This window comes from Osmia lignaria, chromosome 10 (assembly GCF_051020975.1).
Source record: "Osmia lignaria lignaria isolate PbOS001 chromosome 10, iyOsmLign1, whole genome shotgun sequence".
NCBI classification, from domain to species: Eukaryota; Metazoa; Arthropoda; class Insecta; order Hymenoptera; family Megachilidae; genus Osmia; species Osmia lignaria.
Genome location: NC_135041.1, coordinates 11,859,097 through 11,879,787, shown reverse-complemented (window position 1 = coordinate 11,879,787; position 20,691 = coordinate 11,859,097). Strand labels below are relative to the sequence as shown.

The 20,691-nt window shown below is 47.0% G+C and overlaps 1 protein-coding gene across 7 annotated transcripts in view; it reads left to right on the top strand.

Annotated features, from left to right (window-relative positions):
- The window catches only part of LOC117611916 (protein groucho), an 81,686-nt gene that overhangs the window by 38,941 nt on the left and 22,054 nt on the right, over positions 1 to 20,691 (top strand). For all 7 annotated transcript variants that reach the window (XM_034340386.2, XM_034340385.2, XM_034340382.2 and 4 more), the window contains 2 exons: positions 14,504 to 14,641; positions 18,051 to 18,333. In XM_034340386.2, the coding sequence (XP_034196277.1) occupies positions 14,504 to 14,641; positions 18,051 to 18,333 (421 nt within the window). The remainder of the gene's footprint in view (positions 1 to 14,503; positions 14,642 to 18,050; positions 18,334 to 20,691) is intronic.

Below are 20,691 nucleotides of genomic sequence, written 5' to 3'. Positions count from 1 at the left end.
AATCTCGTCAGGTGCTTCATGAATAACCTCTCAGAACCGTCCACCGGTGTGATTCCTCTATTTTTCTCCCTTGCTGCCCCTTCTGTCTCTCTGTGTAAGGGTAACCTAATACACGGTCGCACGGTCCCTCGCGCTCTTTCTTTCCGCGGCCAGATTCGTCCGCGTGTACGTTGACCATCGCTTTTTCCGCTTTTTATTGTGTCTGCAACGCCACTGGTTTGGTCGCCCATGCTCCGTGCTACTCGCCGGAGCTGGAGAACCAGATGGAGATTGAGAGAATGCCAGAGAAAGAGGGAAAAAGAGGACGAGAGGATATGGTGGAGATTGAGAGAGAAAGGAGGGAACGGATGGAGGAACGAATGGCGCGCCAGGGAAAACGTGGTTCACGTCCCCGGTACCGAGGGGATAGGGTGAATTGGTGATGAGAGGAAGAGACAAAGTTAGGGAGAAAGAGAAGGGTTGGCGGAAAAACGAAGAGCAAAATTCGCTATCGGAAAAATCGAGCTCTCTGTACCATCGCGTCGACCTCTGTTATATAGAGGGTGAGTCGTGCAGCACCGATCACCCTAAGTTCTTTTTTTACTCTAAGTGCTAGGACTCGATAAAAATGAAATTTTTTAAATAGTGCTATGTGATATAAAACGGAGCTTGATGAAAGAAAGAAAACACGTTTTCTAAGTTGATAATGGATGTTTATTAAAGTACAAAATATGTCGGTACAGCACGATTTTCCTCTATTTTTCTCCTTCTCTCGCCATCGAGCAACCCCTTGGTGTCTTCTTTCTTCCTCCCTCGCTTTTCGTCGGAGCCAGTACCGCGTCGCATCGCGTACGTGTAACTTCGATTCTATGTATTTTTCTTCTCTGCTCTCCCGTCGGTCGGTGGGACACACCAGTCCCGTAACACACGTACTATCATCCCGGTAACGTATGTGTGCGTTGTGTGGCTTGGCACAGCCGCGAAGAACGACTAGCAATATGTGCACGATAAAATATACACAGAAATATCTACTCGCTACGTATGTACGTCTACATCCTTTTTCTCCGTTCCCCTGGCTCCATCGCGAGAGCACCGGCATTATGGCATACCTATACGCCGCCCCTGCTACGCCTCCGCCTCTTTCAGCGCAGGGATCTGCAATACCGATGGGGTTCCATGTACCCGGTGCACGTCCCTCCATGGTCGCGATCTCTCAACACGATAAGTCCTTTCAACCAGCACCGGCTTCGATCCCTTTTTCCTCTCTTTTTCCCCCTTGCTTACCCGCTCTCGTACGCGTACCACCGTCGCACCCCACCCCCTCTTCCTCGTCCTCTTCTTTTTTGCTCGCTAGATAGGAAGGATGTTACTCGGAGACGACGCGACCGAGGAGGAAGGTTTTATCCGGAGCAGCTTGGGTTTGCGCGGTTGGAAATACCGCACGAATTGAGTCGACTTTCTCCCTCTTCGCTTCTGTCCCTCAACCCCTTACATCCTTGAATAGGATGCCATTATCAATTCTGTTTTCGAGTCGAACGGAAAGGAGGATTCTTTCTGCCGCGGTGTTCCGCACCGCAACACACTTTACACAGGGTTGTCTCGAGGATTTTCGTCAGTTATTTTTCAAGCTTATCGGATCCCCGGGCAATTGGATAAAATGTTCCGCGGGTTTATGAAAATAAAAAAGTAGACGCGCGCGAACAGATTTTAATCAAGAACGATGAAACAGTTGGCTAATGTATTCGAAAGATTTATCGCGAACGATTCGACGCGTCAACAGGCTCTGACGTTAACCCCCCTCCACGGGGGTGATTAACACGCGCGATATCTTTGATCACGAAGCGGATAGAGGCGCCATGAATTTTTATCGGTCGCTGTTTCACTTTTACACCGCCCTTAAGATTCAGGAAGTTCTCGTTGCCCGCTTTGCTCCGGCACAGTGAAGAGACGCTTAATTCTCGAGCCACCGAACGGCCACTTAAAATTTCGCGCACTAAAACCCACCCCTCGTGGAGCAGTCGTTAACCGGGGGCTGTGTAAAGGCGTGTTCCCTTCGGGCCAACGCAGCCGGCAGCCTGTTCTCAAGGATTTAAGTGCCGCACTGATACTGCCGCGGTTACGTCCAACCAGCTACATACCCCGACGTTGTTGGCAACTCGGTGGATAGCTTTTATCAGTCGTAGTCGCATTTACGAGTCGTCGTTCCTCTCTTTCTGCCTCGACTAGATGGTACAACTTTTCCAAGCTAACAGCATCCTCGTATCCTGACCTCACTTCTATCCTTGGCGCGATTCTCATTTCGATGTTCACCGTCGTCTTGGATGGAAAACACAGGCTCGAGTCGAAAGGAGGTATAATAAAACTGTTACGGGGATACAGAACGGTAGCGGGTGGTTTTCAAGAAAAACGAACCGGATTCCCAGTGTATTTTCTTTTCCTTTTGTTCGCTTTGCGTTCATGCATCCGTTTCACCGAGGCGAACAGAATTTTCTTTCGAGAGTTCCCGGTAAAAACTTTGTATCGATCCGGTCGGGGCGAAGCAAGCATGGCAATTTGTTGCCACGTCGTCGGGAATACGTTTTTATGGGCTCGCCTGGCGCGTTATTTTAAATCATGAACGATAAGCTGCGCCTAAGCCGCTGGTATTTACATTTAATTAATCCCACGGGCTAGCAAGGGTGCTTCTGTACCTTCGAGACACCCTTGCGTGGGCGTATTTATGTACTTGCACCGGCTGCCAGCCAGTCCCTAGACCCTCCTTTTCCCGGCTTAATGCGCGACGTTTCGCACTTTTATCGATGCCAGGGTGTTAGCATTATGCCGGCTATCAACCAGAGGGTAGAACGAGAAGAACACCCTCCTGCTGGCCTGGCTGTCGTTAAGAGTTCACCCCCCGCCGCGTTTTCTTTTTCACCCTTTACCTCCTCATCGAGCCAAGCCTTATGTTTTTTTTTTTTTTTTGCTTCCACTCTTTCGTTCGTGTAACTCGTTTTCCCATCGACCAGCCGAAGCGATTAAAATGTAAAACCGACGAGCCGTGGATCGATCGTTAAACTTGATTCTCTGTTGAAAATTAATTTCATTCTCTCGTCGAAAGATTTTCACGTCGTCCGTACGAGACCTCGCGGTTTAAAGTTCGTACTTCCATCGGGAAACGGTCGTTCCCGGTTTAATCTACGATCGGATTACCTGCCGGAGAACAACCGACCGTGGTGTTATTTAAACGCGGTCGACGTTAACGAACTCGAAGCGAAAAATGATGGAAAAACGGAGATAATAGAGCCTTTGTCTCTCTCCATCGCGAATATCTCGCTGAATTCTCGTTGATGGATTGAAATACGTAGAGTATATTATTGCATTAAAGTACGCATTTTAATTATTTTTAAGAATAACACAGAGGAGAGGGGAGGTAGATGAAATTTATTCGTTAGAATCGTTAAGAGAAACGTTGGGAAATCTATGCAAACACAGTCCAAACGGTTCGATCGAAGTTCATCGAGTCACGAAAGCTCTCCCTGTTGATTTTCCGTCTCATAATCAGCGGCAAGTTAATTGTAGCTGCTATCAGCCAGACACGAAGGTCTTGTTTTCCTCACTGTTCATCCCGGAATTACGAGGGTCCGTTGACAACGATAATTCCTTGGTGTTTCGCTGGGTGTGCCGGGGCGGCTCGTAAAGTCGCGTTCACAATGCGAATTCTCGTCGTGTCTCGGAGCAACATCGTTGTCGTCGTCGTGGTGAATACGCCCGAGGCGAGGCAGGGGCGCCAGCGTACGCTCGAGAGAATCATCAACGGGACGAGGATAGAGGGAAAGGGGGATGATAGCGAGAGTGAGATGGAGAAAGAAAGGGTGAGGCTTGAAGGAAGACGGAGAGGAAAAGGAAGGGGATGCCTTAACGAGAACAGCGAGAAAAGGGTGTTCCTGCTCGGTGCCGTGACACTAATTTGCTCGCTCCGCGCCACATCGGATATCATTCCGACGCGTTTTCACCACCTCCGCGTTAATTACCGCGCTCGTATTTACACCGGCTAAGACAGAAACGAGTTCTGGGCTCCAGCGGGGGGGCTAGCATCGCTTGTTTTCTGCAGTCTCGAATAATGGCTCGAGCAAAAGCTTGGCCCGGCTAATGGTAGCGGTTACGCGACCGTTCTCTTTTTCTTTTTGCCAGCAACCTTTGGACAAACGAAAAAAAGTTTCCCTCTTGCGGACACACAATTGCGGTTTTCACTGATGAAACGATCCTTCTTCCTCTTCGTTTCTTTCTTCTTTTTACTAGTTAGAAAGTTTGATTTTTACCACCCTTTCAAAAATAAATGCTCCAAAGATTTTCATCTGACTCCGACTTTTATTTATAAATATTTTATATAAGAAATATTAATTTTATAAAATTTTATCATTTCCTTCTATTGTTCTATCGTGATTTGGTGTAAAACCTACATTTTAATAGATATTTCAATAAGAAGTGATCCTCGGTCTACATTATAAAAGTGAGAATAACGAGAGGGACCGACATTAATACACTCGAGAGTAATCGAACATTTAGCGCAACGTTGAACAGACTGACCAACATGCCTGTGGGTAATCTCGTCGAAACTGGAGAACAGTCGAAATCCCGTCGTTGGAGCTATTTCGCAGTTAACGTACTCTAACATGCCGGCCCAATAATCGCGGCCGGCTACAGAATACTACTAGCCTGACTCGAAATCGAGAGGATAGAGAGCACACACGGCTTGCCCGATCTTTCCGTCTTGCTCCGTTTCACCTAGCAGAGGAACAGAGAAGAGGTCAGCTTCGGTGGCTGTGCCGTTAATGTTTAGCGCAATCAGCGATAATGGCGGTCTATGGCGCGTTTAATCAAGGCAGTAGCCCGTTGCGGCTTGCGGTTCGAAAGCGGGTTGCCCCCCCACGATGCAAAGGAAAGGGTCAACGTGTATATAATACACGCGTGTATTCGCGCGCTTGTCTGCGACTACGTGTGTGTAAAACAAGGAACATCGAACGGAGACAAGGAGAGAGACACGAAGGGATGGCGAACAAGAGGGTTGAACGTATCAGGTGGGCTTAGCGGTCTCTGCTGGCTCGGCATCGCCTCGACCAGAGAGTGACCACTGTACACGCACACAAACGGAAGCCAGACGCGTTACACGGATGGGACACGCTCTCTGAAACTCGCGTCTGTGGTTAGAATCGCGAATCGACCAGACTCTCTCTTTCTCTCTATTCTTCCGCCTATGATTTCCATGTATCCGCTACACATACAACTTCTTGTATCAAGAGCTTTCTGCTCTTTTCTCTGTTTCCCCTTTTCCCAGTCTACCGGTGATCCTTTCTGCTTCGTGGAGTACAGTCGATCCCAAAGGGTACTCTCTTGCGGTTAAAACGGAAGAGGACCTCGATTAACATTCGCTCGATCTTCTTTGATTAATATTCTTCTGTAGTTCTTGTATTTAGAACGAGCCTTTTCATTTGATCGTAATGGTGTAGCAATTATTCAGGAGAAATTCTGTAGGCTATGATTCATTAGGAGAAACCCGATTGCGATAACAGGATTTTCCCGTCGGAAACCAGTATTCGGAGTCTGCAATCTCCTGGAAACAAGCCCCTAGTTTCCTCTAATACCTGCGTCACCGTCGGTGCATCCCTCTTAATAGCCGAGGCAAGGTTCGCCGTTGTTATTGACTGCTACCACCATTTTCGTGGCTAACGTTTCCTGGTCGTCTAATATCCCAAGTGCCGCTAATTTGCCCGGCGTAACCTACTGACACGCTGATCGATTATCGTGCACCGGATGCTCGGCTCCAACCGACCGAACGTCTCTAGGGAGAGAAGAGAGTTTGCGAAAGACGGAGAGACGGAGGAGCGAGGGAGAGATATTGCGAATCGTGCGAGCTTGGGACACGGAGATGGGTAATTAGGTACTCGAGGGTAATCGGGCTTCTCGAGTAACCGCCTCTACGCCGGTGATCTCGACGACGATGAAGCAGATTGCCTGTTTCAGCGCCTGTTAACTTGCCTCGCCGAGAATCAGATACTACCCCTCGTCGACCTTGCGAATTATACTTGCTCCGTGTCCAGCATACCTTGATGGAATTTTGCATCGGTGATTCTGTTTCGTACAAACGTGTTCAAAGAAACAAGATTACGGTCAAAGGATCGATCGAGGAGAAACATAGTTCTGGGGCCGATGATTGATGCACGCTCAGCGTGAAACATCATTTTTATCGTTCGGTAATATCGATGCATCCGGCCCGTTCGTGATTACTCATGGTTCTGCTCGAAAGAACGACCTGTCGTTGTCAATCCGACGGATATTCGCTCTTCTTTATCTTACAGCCCGGACACGAGACTCGAGTATAATGTACTACGGTGTCCGATATCCGGTGCTATCAGTATTTCCTCGAACCGATTCTTCTTTCTGTCGTCTTATCGCCCCTCGTTTCTTTATCCGATCTAATCAGGTTGCGGCATCGAATTCAGTCCGTGGAATTTATCCATGAAATCCGTGTTGTAAAAGCTTGTCGACACCCGGAGATACTACATTCGATCGGATTTTTTCAATCGAACCTTGCAATTATTCATCGTTCATAGGGGGTATGTTTTTGTATCTTCCGCGATTTTTATACTGGCAATTTAATGGAAGTTGAAAAACGATGGACACCCGTTGTATCGAAGTGCAACGAAGGGGATCGAACACTCGAGAACGAGGTGGAAAACTCGAGTGCTGAGGCAGCACTCTGACGTTCAAACATCCAAACATCCCGATCTTTCGCCGTCTGTCAGGCCCTCTCTCCTACCCTCCTTCCTACTCGAGTGCCACTTATTCTCCTTCGTCGTCTCTTTCTCCGTCTCGTAGCGAGCCCACTTCACTCGCTACCTCTTTTACTCTCCTTCTACTCTCCTTCTACCTCCCTTCGCACCGACAATAGCAGAACGCGTCGATGTCGCTGACTGATGGCAATGCTAGCTACTGCAGGTAACAATGAACACACCCTCTCCCTCTGTCCCTACGTTATATGTACGTTCGATATCCCCCGGTTGTTCGTCGAATCCCTCTGATTCAGATGTATATACAAAGACACACGAACCGGGGAGAGATAGAGGGACAGAGACACGCACAAGCATACTCTGCGCAGCGACCACTCCAAGTCATCCCTCCCTCGTCGAGCAGCCACGATGAACCCCTGAATTGATTGCAGCCTATTTACCCTCCAACATTCACACATAATGGCTGCTCCACCTCTCGACGTTCTCCATTACCCCTCTGTCTTCAAAGCTTTAACCTCTCAGACTATTCTCGAACCTGCACGCGCGACCGCTCATCGATCTTCCAATTTCCTCTACATTCTTTTTATTTATATTAATTTTTCCAACCTTTTAAATCACCATCGACGAACGAAATACAAAGGATATTTCGTCTGATATCGTTTGGTATAAAATTCAAAGTTACTGCGGTTCATGGGTTAATGCGCGAATCGTGCGGGACCAGCAATTATTTCGATCCGCAACTCTCGTCGTCGACTGGCAACTCGCGATTCATTGTCGTTGCACGAACCGCGTTCCCTAGCAGTTGTAACTTTTGTCCCGATAACTCGTTTACCAGCAGCCAGCATTATTTCACGACCGAGTCGACGTTGCCCGTGCTATTTTTTTTTTTTTTTTCTTTCCTTTTTTATCGTTGGTTCGTTCGCGAACCCGTAGGTATTTCGATGGTATTGCCCGGTGGTGGTGATGCGTAAGGGTAAACCAGAGGGTGCGGGTGAGAGGAAAATGCAGTCGTACCACGTGTGCGCAGCATCGAACGCACGAAACGCATAAAATTCCATCGAGGACCAGGAATATCTGTGTTTTTCCCTCCGTTTCAGTCTCGTTCCCCTGCGGCATCAGCCACCACCCGCGCCACCCCTTTCTGACACGGTACAACCAACACCGCGGAAAATTAACCGAATGACAATGGCCAGCTCTAATATTTATACGAGCAATTTTCGGCGCGACTAGCCGCCACGGCTACCTGCATCCTAACCCCCTCGTCCACGATTCTCCCCCCATAAATCGCGACCGTGTATATTCGTCACGCCTGACGGTGTACTCGAAACGACTATTTCTTTTTTCCATTTGTTCCTTTCCACGTTCCTTTTTTTCGTTTCATTCGGCTCGCTGTGTTTTCTCAGCTAGAAATTGGTCTCAACGAAATAATAGTTTCCTCGAGCAGAGGATAAAAAAAGTCAATTACCGAGCGAGCAACTCTTTCGCGTGCAAAGTAATTGTGAGAATTGATTGTTCTCCGTTTACGTTTCGTATCCTGTGTTGTTTAGCATCGACTTCCCGAACGTTCGTCGGATCGATTAATTTTAATCGAGGTTAATGAAAGCGCAACGGTGATCAGAGAAATCGCGAAGGGAAATTCGAACGCTTACTACGCATCGACGATCTTTTTCTTCTCATCTCCTCCTTTTGTTCTCTATTTTCTCGGCACATTAATCACGCGGCAAACTTTTCATCGGTCCTCGTTGGCCGCACAACGAGCCAGATAATAGATAAAGCATTAATCAGCCGGCTGGCGATGCAACGGGTTATTATTTCTTCGCACGGATGCAAACTAAAAATAAAACCGATTAGCGAGCTGATTAAAGCCAGTTTCCGTTGAATCAGCACAATGAGTAATGAATATCGCGTGCATAACTGACGCACCGTCGCTTTCTACCGAAACTTTACATCAACTAGTTCTTTTTAGTAAATTAGACGTTTTCAATTGGGTTGAAACGAGGGAAATTACCGGGCCACTCGGTGTACAGAGTACACGAAACTCATTTCATGTCGTTAACAACATTCCAAACAACCTAACGATGCGAAAGTTGAACTTACCAAACTTGTAATCTCAATATTTTGCTGAGAAAGCAAACCGTTCGAAATTAGGGGTATATGGAAGAAAATTCAGCTTTCACCATTCAATTTACTTAGTTATATATTTCGTTAAATTAAAAACGAACGGAGAATTTCTATTTTAAATAAAAGATAGGATCGAGGAGGATAATAAGATTGGATCAACGTTCTTTGTGTTTCTTGTTCTATCAGCAAACAAGTGGAACAGAATTCGCACGTTTGTACGAAAGCAACAATTCATTTGTTCTGGTGGTGCGCGTACGCGTTGTCGGCGTCGAAGTTGGAAACAGAACGAGCATCGGTTACAGAAAGCTAAATTGATTAAACGTAACTTTCGGTGCGGCGGACGAGCACAATGGCCGATGAGTTTTCAACGGATCCCGTATCCGCGTTTTATCGTAAACACGTTGCGCAATTCTCGTGTGATCCGTGCACCGTTCTCGTTCCTGTTCGCTTTATCGTTTCCAGTCCAATTTAAAATTTCCCAGCAAAAATCCCCGATAGAAACGCGACACAATCACTGTGCACCGGGTATCGCGTGAAAATTTGCAACGTTCACATCCGCGTCGAGTTATTTGCATCGATGGAGAACAAAATTTCATTATGATTTTGCAATTCTATGGATCGACGTGTTTGCACTTCGATTTCTGTTTAATTTCATTATACATACTTGCAACTCATTCGTTCATTTGTCATTCAATTCTATTCGGGTTAGCTTTATTTGTTCGTAGACATTTCGTGTTAAGATAATTACGGTCAGCTTGCGATGCGAATTCGAGGTCCGATTTAACTATTCTACGGTCGGGCAAGGTTGTCGTCGGAGCGTGTCGCCACGACCACGTGTCTAGGTTATTCTTTGCCAGAAAACATAGGTGGGTGTGTTGTTGCAAAGTTACAACAACTCGATTAAATTTAACTTTCCCCACGGGCGAGGCGCGGCGAGGTGGACGAATGTAACGGACAATGAGTTTTCGGTGCATCTCGCGTCGGTGCCTTAGAGAGCAGCAGCAGCAGCAGCAGCAGCAGCAGAAACAACGGGTAGACTGGTCTAGTACACCGACGCGGCTACACACAAGCTGCGGAACATGCTCGTACATCCGGCGCGCACTCCACAAGCCGCGGAATATTGCAATCACGCGGACGTTAGCCGGGCTTTACAGCGAGTGCAGCCAGTGTATAGGGGCTTACCAGAAACCAGGGAGTTAGCCGAACACGCCGGTTTATTTGCTCGTGTAGCATAATACCGGCAAAGTCCGACGAGCAACTGCTGGTTTACTCGTTAGTGCGAGTAACGGGCCGTTTTACCGGCGTGCTCCGTTTCTGCCAACTCTCTCTCTCTCTTTCTCTCTTCCCTCGGCAGCATATCGAGCTAAACGTGCCACCGTTCCGACAAACTTTCCGGCCGTGCTTATAACTGGCCCACAACCACCACCACCACCTACGCTCTTGCTGTTGCTAACTCTTCAATTAAACATTCGGAAGTGCTCCACGTTGTATCTTCGCCGCGTCGCGCCCTCCCGGCTCCTCGTGATTATCGTTCACGGTTTTGGAACGTTGCCGCCCCTTCAATTCAACTTGACTCGCGTTGCTTTTGTTCGAGATTTCGAAAACTTGACGCGCTGCCGACCACGTAAATCGTATTTAACCAGCTGCTACGCCTTTTTCACAAGCCGTAATAATGTGTTCTAATTTAAGCTTCTGTAAACTTTAGGGAGGGAACTTTGAGATTTTTATATTTTGAACCTTGAGAATTTTATATTTGATATTTGGGTCATTTGAGAAAAATAGGGAAAAATGATTATCAAGTTTTGAAACTTATTAATTTTAATGAGACAGAAATTTGACGTTGATACCTTGAAAATCGTAATTTGAGATTTATAATTGAATTGTTTTTTCGCTGTTGGAACGTTGCCACTTGGTACGGATTAAACGGTGTATGAAAATTTTCTACGCTTTATCCTTCCTCGAGATTTGGATCGTTCAAAGTAGAGTTCAAATCGGTCCTCTCGTTATTTCGCAGAAGAGATTTCGCGTGGGATATAGAGGTGTGTCTGTTTTTATTGAAATATCGCAGTCGGCAAGGTTCGAAACTCGGGGCGATAAAACATCCTCTTTATAATTCACGCTGTGCTTTCCCGTGGGTTGTAATGACTCGCAATTTCGAGGCGTGGGAGGTCGTAAAGAACAAGCTAGTTACGAGTAAACTGTTTATTGAAAGCAATAACAGAACGCCTTTTGACGATAAAGAAAGAAAAACTTTGGTATACAAGGCAATAAAGGAAGCCGACTGGTTGGATATTAAAACCGATCAATTATCCAAGTTTCCCCGGATAATATCGGTATCAAAGGAATTTCCTCTCGATAAATTACATTCCTTTTTATATTAGTATCATCAAATACAATAACGCGTGTAGTCGAATCATCTTCTTGCATCTATCAATCCCGTCGATGGTTGTTAGCTGCATCTGCATCTCTGATGTGCAAGAATCTTGGCTACCCCTGGCCGAGCGTTTTCTTCTCTCTCTCCCTCTCTCTCTCCCTCTCTCTCTCTCTCTTTTCTGCTGGTTGACGTTCACTTTAGCATAGCACGGGGTCGTGACACGCCGAGGCGAAGACGCGGATACTGTGGCTGGTAATATCGCGAAAGCCGCAAGAAGCTTTAGCAAAGTGCCTGCTCTTCGGCTGGTGCACTCTCGACTCGCGTCTCGACGCCGACGTTGTGCGTTCGAGCAGGCGTTCTTCGAGTAGCTCGTGCATGTGTATGCAGCCGAGCGTATTGTACGAGTACTGCTAAAAGCAGGCACACGGCAACATTCGCGGTATGAAAATGCAAAGCGACAAAGTGCCGCCGATAAAATTCTTTGCCTGTAAAACGGTGACGTGAACCGAATGCTCTTCCGCCACCTACTTCCATTTCGCCTTCCACCAGCAACACCGACGTACGTACGATAATCTAATACCCACGTTTCGACTCGAAACATCCGAGAAACCAGACGATCTTTACAATAGAGGAAAAAGATGATCACGAGCTGATTCCTCTCTTGAATTTTAATCCTTTTATCTGAATGTATGTATACACCGGATGTTTGAACGAGCAAGTTGGGTAGATTGTTTAAAAGGGGAACGACGTTTGTCAGAACGTTTCACGAAGAAGATCCGTTCGCAATCTGGAAGCTTTGGCGCTGAATAAAGCGGCTTTCGCGAGAGAAAAGGTACACGTAAGTTGGTCGGACGAACTGGCAATCTTCGCGGTCCAATTTGGCTTGCCAGGGAAAAATTCATTCTCTGCAAGGTTTTCATCTCACCGGTGTGAAATCCAGGACAATGAGGATTCGCAGCACCGAAACTCGACGGTTCGTTTCCCTATTTCTCCCTTGCTATCTTCACCCCTTTTCTCCGTTGCGCTGGTAAACCATCCGAGCCATTCATTATTTCCTTGCTTACCTCTTCAGCCAGAGAAAACTTCTTGGCAACGCAATTACGTTTGCACTCTACACTGTCTCTTCTTTCTTCTTCCTTGTCTCTCTTCGTCTTCGATGTCACGTTGCATGCATATAAACATTGTTAACAAATGAAATTGGTCTCACATTTCGAAAATAAGTTGAATAGGAAAAAGTTTCATTCGATAGCTTTAATGATAGATTAAACGCGTACAAAGATAGCGTTAACAAATTTCGAAAGAAGTTTCTCGTTGGCAGTGCAATTTGTACGATCTGTTGATGTTTGAAACAACAGAAATCGTATCAGCGAAGTTCTCTGTTTGCGGTAGGTAGAGCTCATTCGCGGATTGCGCGACTCATTTTCCCGTACGTTATAATTAGTGGTCTAATGACTAGCACTCGGCAGGGCGACGGGTAATTAAAACAACTCCCCGCGTTCCTGCCTCTTTCTCGCCTCCCTCCTCCTCTTCGTTCTTTCCGGACCTTCGTTTCTCCGCTCGTTCGTCAGCCCGCTCGAGAGAGGGAAACTTGCCAAGAATTTTAGTGGCCGCGATATTTCAATTAGCATCCGGGGCTCGTTTAAGCGGCAGTGAAAACGGCTGCTGCCAGGCCGCGACGAGACCTTCTGAACGAGAGAAAGAGAACAGAGAAGATAGACGAGGGTTGAGTTTACATCGTCTGCAGCCAGTTCGTATACGATCCCGCGTTTATGACTCCCGCGAAATGCCACTGTTTTCAACGTTGGACACCCGGTAGAAGAGTGTTGGCTTCCTGTTGCGCGACGAATAGCTTTCTTCCGTTTCCGTAGCTCTTCCTTCCTCCCTCAGTGTATATGTGAGTGTGTATGTATCTTAGCAGCGTGTGAAGACGACGGCGAGCAGGCGCCCGCTTAATGACTCGCGAACACCATCGCCAAGTTGTTCGCTCTGGTAATTGGTCCGGTTAATACTTTGACGACCACATATTTTCTGGAATTTTACGTTCTTATATTTTACGATTTATAAAATTATATTTGAGAGCTTTTAAAGAATGAAAGTTCAACGTGTTGAAAAAAAAAAAAGAAATCATGTAAATTCGTTGTTTTAATTCATCAATACTGAACAATAACAGACTCGTGTGCCACTTAACGTCTGCGTTTGCCGATTAACCGAGCATGCTCGAGTAACAGTAACGACAAAATGGTCGATTTGTCGCATCGTTAACGCAAATTAACCCCGGCGAGAGTGTCTGGGGTGGAGGGTAGGGAGGACGCTGGCTCGATTATGCATTAATCGAATTATTATTTCCAATTATGCGGCGGCCTCATTAAAGTTGGAACCGATTAAAATTCGAGTCGAGCGAAACGCGACCCCTCGTGCAAAATTCACGGTGTTCGACGCGAGAGGGGCGCGGACGAGCGAGCAAACTTGCGAGAGAACGAGGGATGGAAATCGAGAATCGAGAATCGTCGGTTGTCCGGAACAGTTGACGGTTTTCCGGTCACAGCCGCAGGCCGACTTCTTTTTTTTCTACTCGTCGAACGACCTTAATTTCCGGCTGAGGTGGCAGCAGATACAGGTAATGCCCGTTGGCATGGGTTAGGACGAAAATTGAGCCGGGATGAGGAGAAAAAAAAAGGGAGACAGAGAGAAGGCCAAGCTACCGCCAATTCAGCTTGGATTTAATTTAATCCCCGTCAGTCTGTTCTGGCTGGAGGGTGTCGTAAACACCCTCGACCGGTTGCGCCGCACCTGCATCTCCACTCGTTTCCCTCCTAAGGGGGTGCGTTAAGTCAGCCCTTGCTTTATTTAACCCTTGCTTTATTTAACCCTCTTAATGGTAAGCAGTTTTTAGAAATCTACAAGTCTCAGGGAAGAAGCTTTGTTTAGCGAGATGAAAAACTTCTTACTAAATTTACACTGTAAAGTGTTAATTACGGTTGAATTATAATTAATACTTCGAAACGTTCTATCTCGTCGATTTAAATTTGTACGATAAATCAAGCTTGGATCGCGTTGTGACAATTCTGTAATCGAACGGTCTCCATAAAATTCGAATGAAATAACATTACACGGGTATTTAATGTCGCTTGTCGCGTGGTTCGATGAATGATGCTGTTCGGATAATACGTTGGAGAATGAAAGAGTGCGATAAGGCGATGGAGGATCGTTACACGAAAGGAATTTACGGTTTAATAAGGATCTTTCTACTTTCTGCTTTCAGACAGAGATAGCGAAGAGGTTAAACGCCATAATTGTTCAGACCCTGCCGTTTCTCTCCCAGGAACATCAACAACAAGTCGCCACTGCTCTTGACAGAGCCAAACAAGTGACCATGACCGAGCTGAACGCCATTATCGGGGTGAGTGCACGCCAATGCAAGATAAATTACTCTCCGCGATGCACGCGAGTATATGGATCAATCGTATACGTAGAATACATACACAGGTATCGTGCAGCATCAAATGGCGAATGAAATATTTAACATATTCGATGGGACGAAAAACAACCGCATAGAAATCTTCCGATGAACGACTGAAATCGAAGTAGAATGTCTCCTAACGCGAAATCAATTTCCTCGTGTCGGGCGAGAGGACGTATTGATACGGTGCCGGAAGTGATTTGTAGCCACGCTGGTGTCAGGGTTATTTCCTGTGATTGCTCGTTATATCCGATGGAAGGATTCTAAATAAGTTTGAATCGCTTGCGATTCAAGGAAAAAATGATTCTCCAAAATGTGACTAGGAAATCGTTTATTTATCAATAGAATGATAGATTGTGGAGGAAAATTCTCGGGTTGAATAGAGCCGGATGTAAATCCTTTTCCTGGAAAATTTACGCAAGCTCGTGCAGAGTATCGTCGAGGTGAATAGAAGCGGGTCTGATTCGCGTTCAGCCCGGCGTGAAACGCATTCGCGGCGAATGAGAATCCCTGCCCGGTGGTAGGAGGAAGCCGATGCACGCCCGAGGAATCCGAAAGCGGACGGATGGATACGATCCTGGCGAATCCCGAATCCTCCTCAATATTGCTCGAGCACTCAATTTCCTCCCTATTAAGCCGCCGGCTTCTCTGCCGGTTCTCTCTTCCTCTTCCTTCGTTCGCTCGCTCGCGTTCATCCAGACCGCCTCCCTGATCTGCAACCCCTTTCCTCGACCCCATCCCCCCCCCCCTTTCGAATCTTATCCAGAGTCTTCCTGCCTGGTTTCCAGGCCGGATAGGTTATAGTGTTACGGAGCACGAGCACCGACTAATCAGCATTCCTGCTACCCAACTGCCTTCCTTCCCTTCACCCTCGGCCACCCTCTATCCTCTGCTTTCGCAGCTCTACCTTGAACCAGCCCCTCTTCGACCATAGAAACTTCCACGGATCCGCGGCGTTGTCGGGCTACGTGCGGCAAATCCTTAGCAGAATCCCCGGATTCCGCGCGCTTTAAATCGCTTCCCGAGCTTCCAGCAGCCTCCTCTTCGCTCTTCGCCACTTTCCTCTCCATCGGTCTTTCTTGTTTCTCTCGCGTTCCCTCCGCTTCTCGCGCCTTCTCGATGCCCTTAAATCCTTTCGGTTGCCACTGGATCGAAAGTAAGAAACTCGTAACGCTTCATGGAATTCGCAAACGCGTGCGTGTCGGCTCCGTTTCGCGCGAAACAAGACGCGAAATCGTCGAAACGTTCCGTCGTTTTTGCATCGCGAAGTTTAGTTCGGAAAGGATAAGTGTCATCGGTGTATTTATAAATTATGCTCGCTGATTGAATCTTCCAGCTGTCGCAATAGATTACGAACGAAAGATACGTGGATCGTTCGATAACGAACGTCCGGTAAAATAAGTCTATTTATAAAGCAACGAGATGATGCACACGCTCGTCGAGATGAATCAAGGCAAGATGCTGCTGACGTTCGTAATCTCTTAACACGAACGGCCCAGCCAAAGACGCTTTTCAGGCGTCAACGACGCGTGATATAGAAGAAGGTTAAGACGATCTTGTCGGATCTTTTAGCGGTACTATCTTCGCGGTTGGTTGAGTCAGCAAGTAGCGACACCGGTGAAAACTGCTGAGAACAAGCCTTGCACCGGTGGATGATGCAGGTGCCGTAAGACGCTCCCGCAGAATATGAAGGGGTTCGTAATGACTTCCTCTCTGCTTGTCACTCGTGAAAGAAGACCCTTTGCTCGAAGTGAAGAAAAGAAAAAGAAAAACTTTGACTTGAAATTTCTTACAATTTATTAGCAAAATCTCGCGATAGAATAAGGAAATAATCTGCATGCTGCAAAAGGGTTTCGAGTTGTCTGAGATACTCTGAATGCTGCTACGACAGCCTGAGGTCAGGATTATTATCGTTGAAAGGGTGGTAAGATCAGAACGTTTCCTTAGGTGACTTCCAACCCTCAAGAAGGTTCGCTCACGCCTTCTATCCCAGCCGTTCGTTGTTTCCTCTCGCTTCAGCCTGAATACCGGGCACATTTCATTCCGACATGCGCGCACACTGTTCCTCTCTCTGTTTGCGTGTTTTGTGGGTGGCTCAGACAGTCGCTCGACGCGAGGTTATTATATCGTTAAACCATTTAATTATCTCGGCAAACTACTCTCCGGAATATTCGCCCCGGTCTTAACGAGTGTACACGGTTCGCAGAACGGGGGATGGTGCACTCAGCCTTCATCCCTCTTTTCGTCTTCGTCTTTCGTGAAAATTCCTTCCTTTCTTTCCTCATCTTTCTTCTTCTTGTTCTTCTTCTTCCACGTCGCAGTGTGTACTCGCAACGTGATCTGTCGAGCGTTAAAACGCTCGCTGCGTGGCTCTACAATTTGTCTGGCAGCGTTGAAACTCGACCTACGCCCCCTGATTCGGGCCAACTAACGAGGAAACTACTCGCGCGAGGCTGGTACGTTTATGGTTTCGCCAAAAACTTTTCTCCTTCCTCAACCCTTTTGCTCGCCACGGGGCTACGAAAGGCGGCACAAGTCCCGCCACTTGTTTCGTACTTTCGGATTTACCACGGCTCCCACCGTCGGTGAACGAGGGTTATTTAAAGCTGTACCACCCCCGTAAGCAACTTTGCTTCGTGATTTGTATGCCTCGCCTCGCTGGAAACTCGCGCAGCTCGTTACGAATGTCGAGCAAAGGACATAGTCTCGAATAAGCGACCGGGATGAAAATTAAATTACGTCTGAAGACGGCTTTCTTTCCCTCGTTTTTCATTGTATTTTGCATCGAACCTGTAACTATAACGTAATTATAAGCTCACGATAAGGGAAGCAATTATCTACTTTACACGGTCGAATAATTAATATTCCGAATGGTATCGCGATGTTGTGGCTGGAGAGGAGATAATAGAACCGCAAAGGGTTAACCCTCATCCGAACGAGTTGCTGATCAGAGTTTATCGAACGATTACGATAACAGCGGTCGACAAACGGAACCGTGTGTTTCATCATCGTCCGATGATGTCATTCGTCGTTTAATCTCGGTACTTATCTAAACGATGTGTTATCGCTTGTTAAGATTAGATTCTTGAACCGTCCATCGTGATTATCTGGAAATCTCGGTACACTTGTTCGATGTTACACGATAATCGTATATCAAACACAAGCACTTTCATTGTACAAGGTAGAAAAATCTAACTAAGATTGGATAACATCGAACATAGACGACGAATGAAAAATAATGTAAATTCTTTTCTCTTTTATGATTCAATTCCAAAACGTAAATATGAAAGATAGGATGTTCGTTGAAACGGTAAAAAAAAAAAAGAGCAATTGACCCGATTCGTTACAGCAACAGAGGCCAGACCTGCCGAGGCTTCTTCAGCAGGTGCACGCGCAACAGCTACCGCCAGGTGCCGCGATGGGTCCGCATCCAGGTATACCTGGACTTCCCGGACTAGGTCCTGGAGCTGGACTTCCTGTTCCGACGTCAGCCTCCTCTGCGGCTCTCCTCGGATTAGGTATACCACCGGGTGCAGCAGCGAGCGCAGGTGGCGCAGCTGGTCATCCCCTTTCGATATTGAACAAACCGGACCTCCATCGAGGTCAACCCGACGACTTGAAGCACAACGGAGGTGAGTCAACTGTTTAAACAATTAGTCGCAGTAGATGGTCGGTGTATCGCGACACGAGATATACCTGTTTCGTCGCGGCCGATTCGATTTACAAAAGTCGCTGATCAAGTGTCTCGCGTTCCTTCATCAGCATCCTGCCGACGAATGTTTCTCTCGTATCGTAAGTGCTTCGTAGAAGCATTGCTGGTTAAATACGGTCGCGTTTCTTGCAACCCGGCTTCTTGTTTCCGCGCGTTATCGCGTATGAGAAGCGAACGCAAGCGGATCCTCGCCAGACGATTTCGCGGTTTGCATTCCGTTCGATTTCTCGCGGACGAACGAAACAAACCGCTCGTTCAGCACGCTCGAACACGGATCATGTTGAACAACAAAATAGCGGTATAAGCGTTTCAACCGGCCACTTCCTTTGCCACTTCTGTTCAACGCCGTTCAAGGCTCGTTTCCTCCTGCTTGTCGCAGCTTGAAACAATTGCAAATCGGAGGTGCGAGCAATCAAAGATTAATGAGATTAGTCTTTGAAACGTTGAAACATCGCGTCGAGTGACTAAGCTTCTTTATGATCGCAAGTAAATAGCGTATATTAGCTCGATAAGCGTTCCCGGTTATTTTCCGAAGCATTATTCATCGTTTCCTGACTCAAAATACAAATTCATACAATGCCTGACTCATTTCGCGGTTACAAGATAATTTTGCTTAACTTACCGATTACTCTATCACCCATTTGTCGTTACGAATAATAAAAATAACGAAATATTGAACATATTAGGAACGAATCTCCAGCGTAGATAATAGCCGCTGGAGATTTATTTAATACAGGGAGATTTCAATGTCCCGGCTAGCTGAATGGTCAGAGCAATCGCAGAAAAAGGATGGAGCTCGAGTCCCTGTTCAATAATCCGATTGACAGAATATTTTTCTCCCTATACAAGAATTCGCAGTCGATGAATCAATCACGGAGATTAATATCGTCGTTTCGAAGCAGCGGCGCGTCAAAAACTGCAATAACGAAGACCCTGTCAAAAGGATCGGATCGTTCTGTTGAAAATGCCAGATAGCAAGGATATTTCGAGCAGGCAAATTATTTTATTCAGATTCGTTTAGAATGAAATGGTAGGGTTTGAGGGTGGATTGAAAAGGCGAAGCATACAGTATCGAAGGGTTATTCGAAGCGGACCGCGATTGGAACGGTGACGCAAACGATCGTGCTTAAGCCTGAAACTCGCGGAACCCTCGATCTTGACCTCGAAGATGCACTCTTGCAACGGCGCGTCCTCGTCCCTCTCCTTGGGAGGACATACGAGTGCAAGAACGTTCGCACTTAGGCTCCATGTAGCGCTGACAAAGTCGCGAGGGCTTCAAGTGACTCTCCTATCTCGCCCACCTATACACGTACACAAGTTTCGTCATCCCTCGCGTTTCGCCAAACGTCTCTTGCTTCATCCCTCTCTTTCGCTCTCGTTCTGCATGGTCGTCTCTCAGGAGAGCACTCGAGAATCTCCTCTTGACACGAGAGTACTTCCGACTCTTCCCCCCTTTCGTTCCATCCACCTTTAGGTGGCTCTTCTAAACCTTCGCGCCCCTCAGCCTCTTCCTCCTCTCGCCCTTCCAGCCCCTTTTCTCTCTCTCTCGTTCATCCCGTACCTTTCTCAGTTTCTCTCTCTTTTCGTTTCGCTCTCCTTCAGCGCCCTATTCGCGCAATATCTCGAACTGCACTCCTCGCCTAACTATGTTACCGTCGGTATAACCTGCGGCCAGTTGTTCCGCGTTTTTCCAGCGTCCTCGGGTCGTCCTAACGAAACGCCGACCGATTTTCGTTTACCGGGTACGAAGAACTCTTTTGCTTGTTAGTAGCGTCCATTTTTCGCTGACACCTTTGAAAATGATTTTAGAATCGGCCATTTCTTCTGTCGTCGTCTTAGGTTAATTTCCGGTCTAGAAACTTCAAGGAAGTACGAAGTTCGAAGGTAGAAAGAACCATTGTTGGTGAGAACGAAGTTCAATCTTATTCCTTTCTGACACGCGTATTTCTTTTCACGACGACGATGGTGAATCGGTTGTTCGTTCTCCTGCAAAGTGATACTGCGATCGTAGTTGAACGAACAACCGCGAGACATCTGAAATCAGTGTGGTAGCGAGGGATGCTGGTTTTTCTCTGTGGGGAAGCAAAGGGGAATCTGGTCGACACGATTTCGCAAGGGGAAGCATCGAAACGAGTAGGGAGGCAAGGAACCGTAATGGGCCACTATTTCTGTCGCGGCAACTAGTGAAACTTCTTCCCTCCTTTCCGGAACATTGCCCCCAGCGAATTGTTTCCAGCAGGGCCGTTATCGTTTTCCTCTCCACCCAGTTACTACCGGG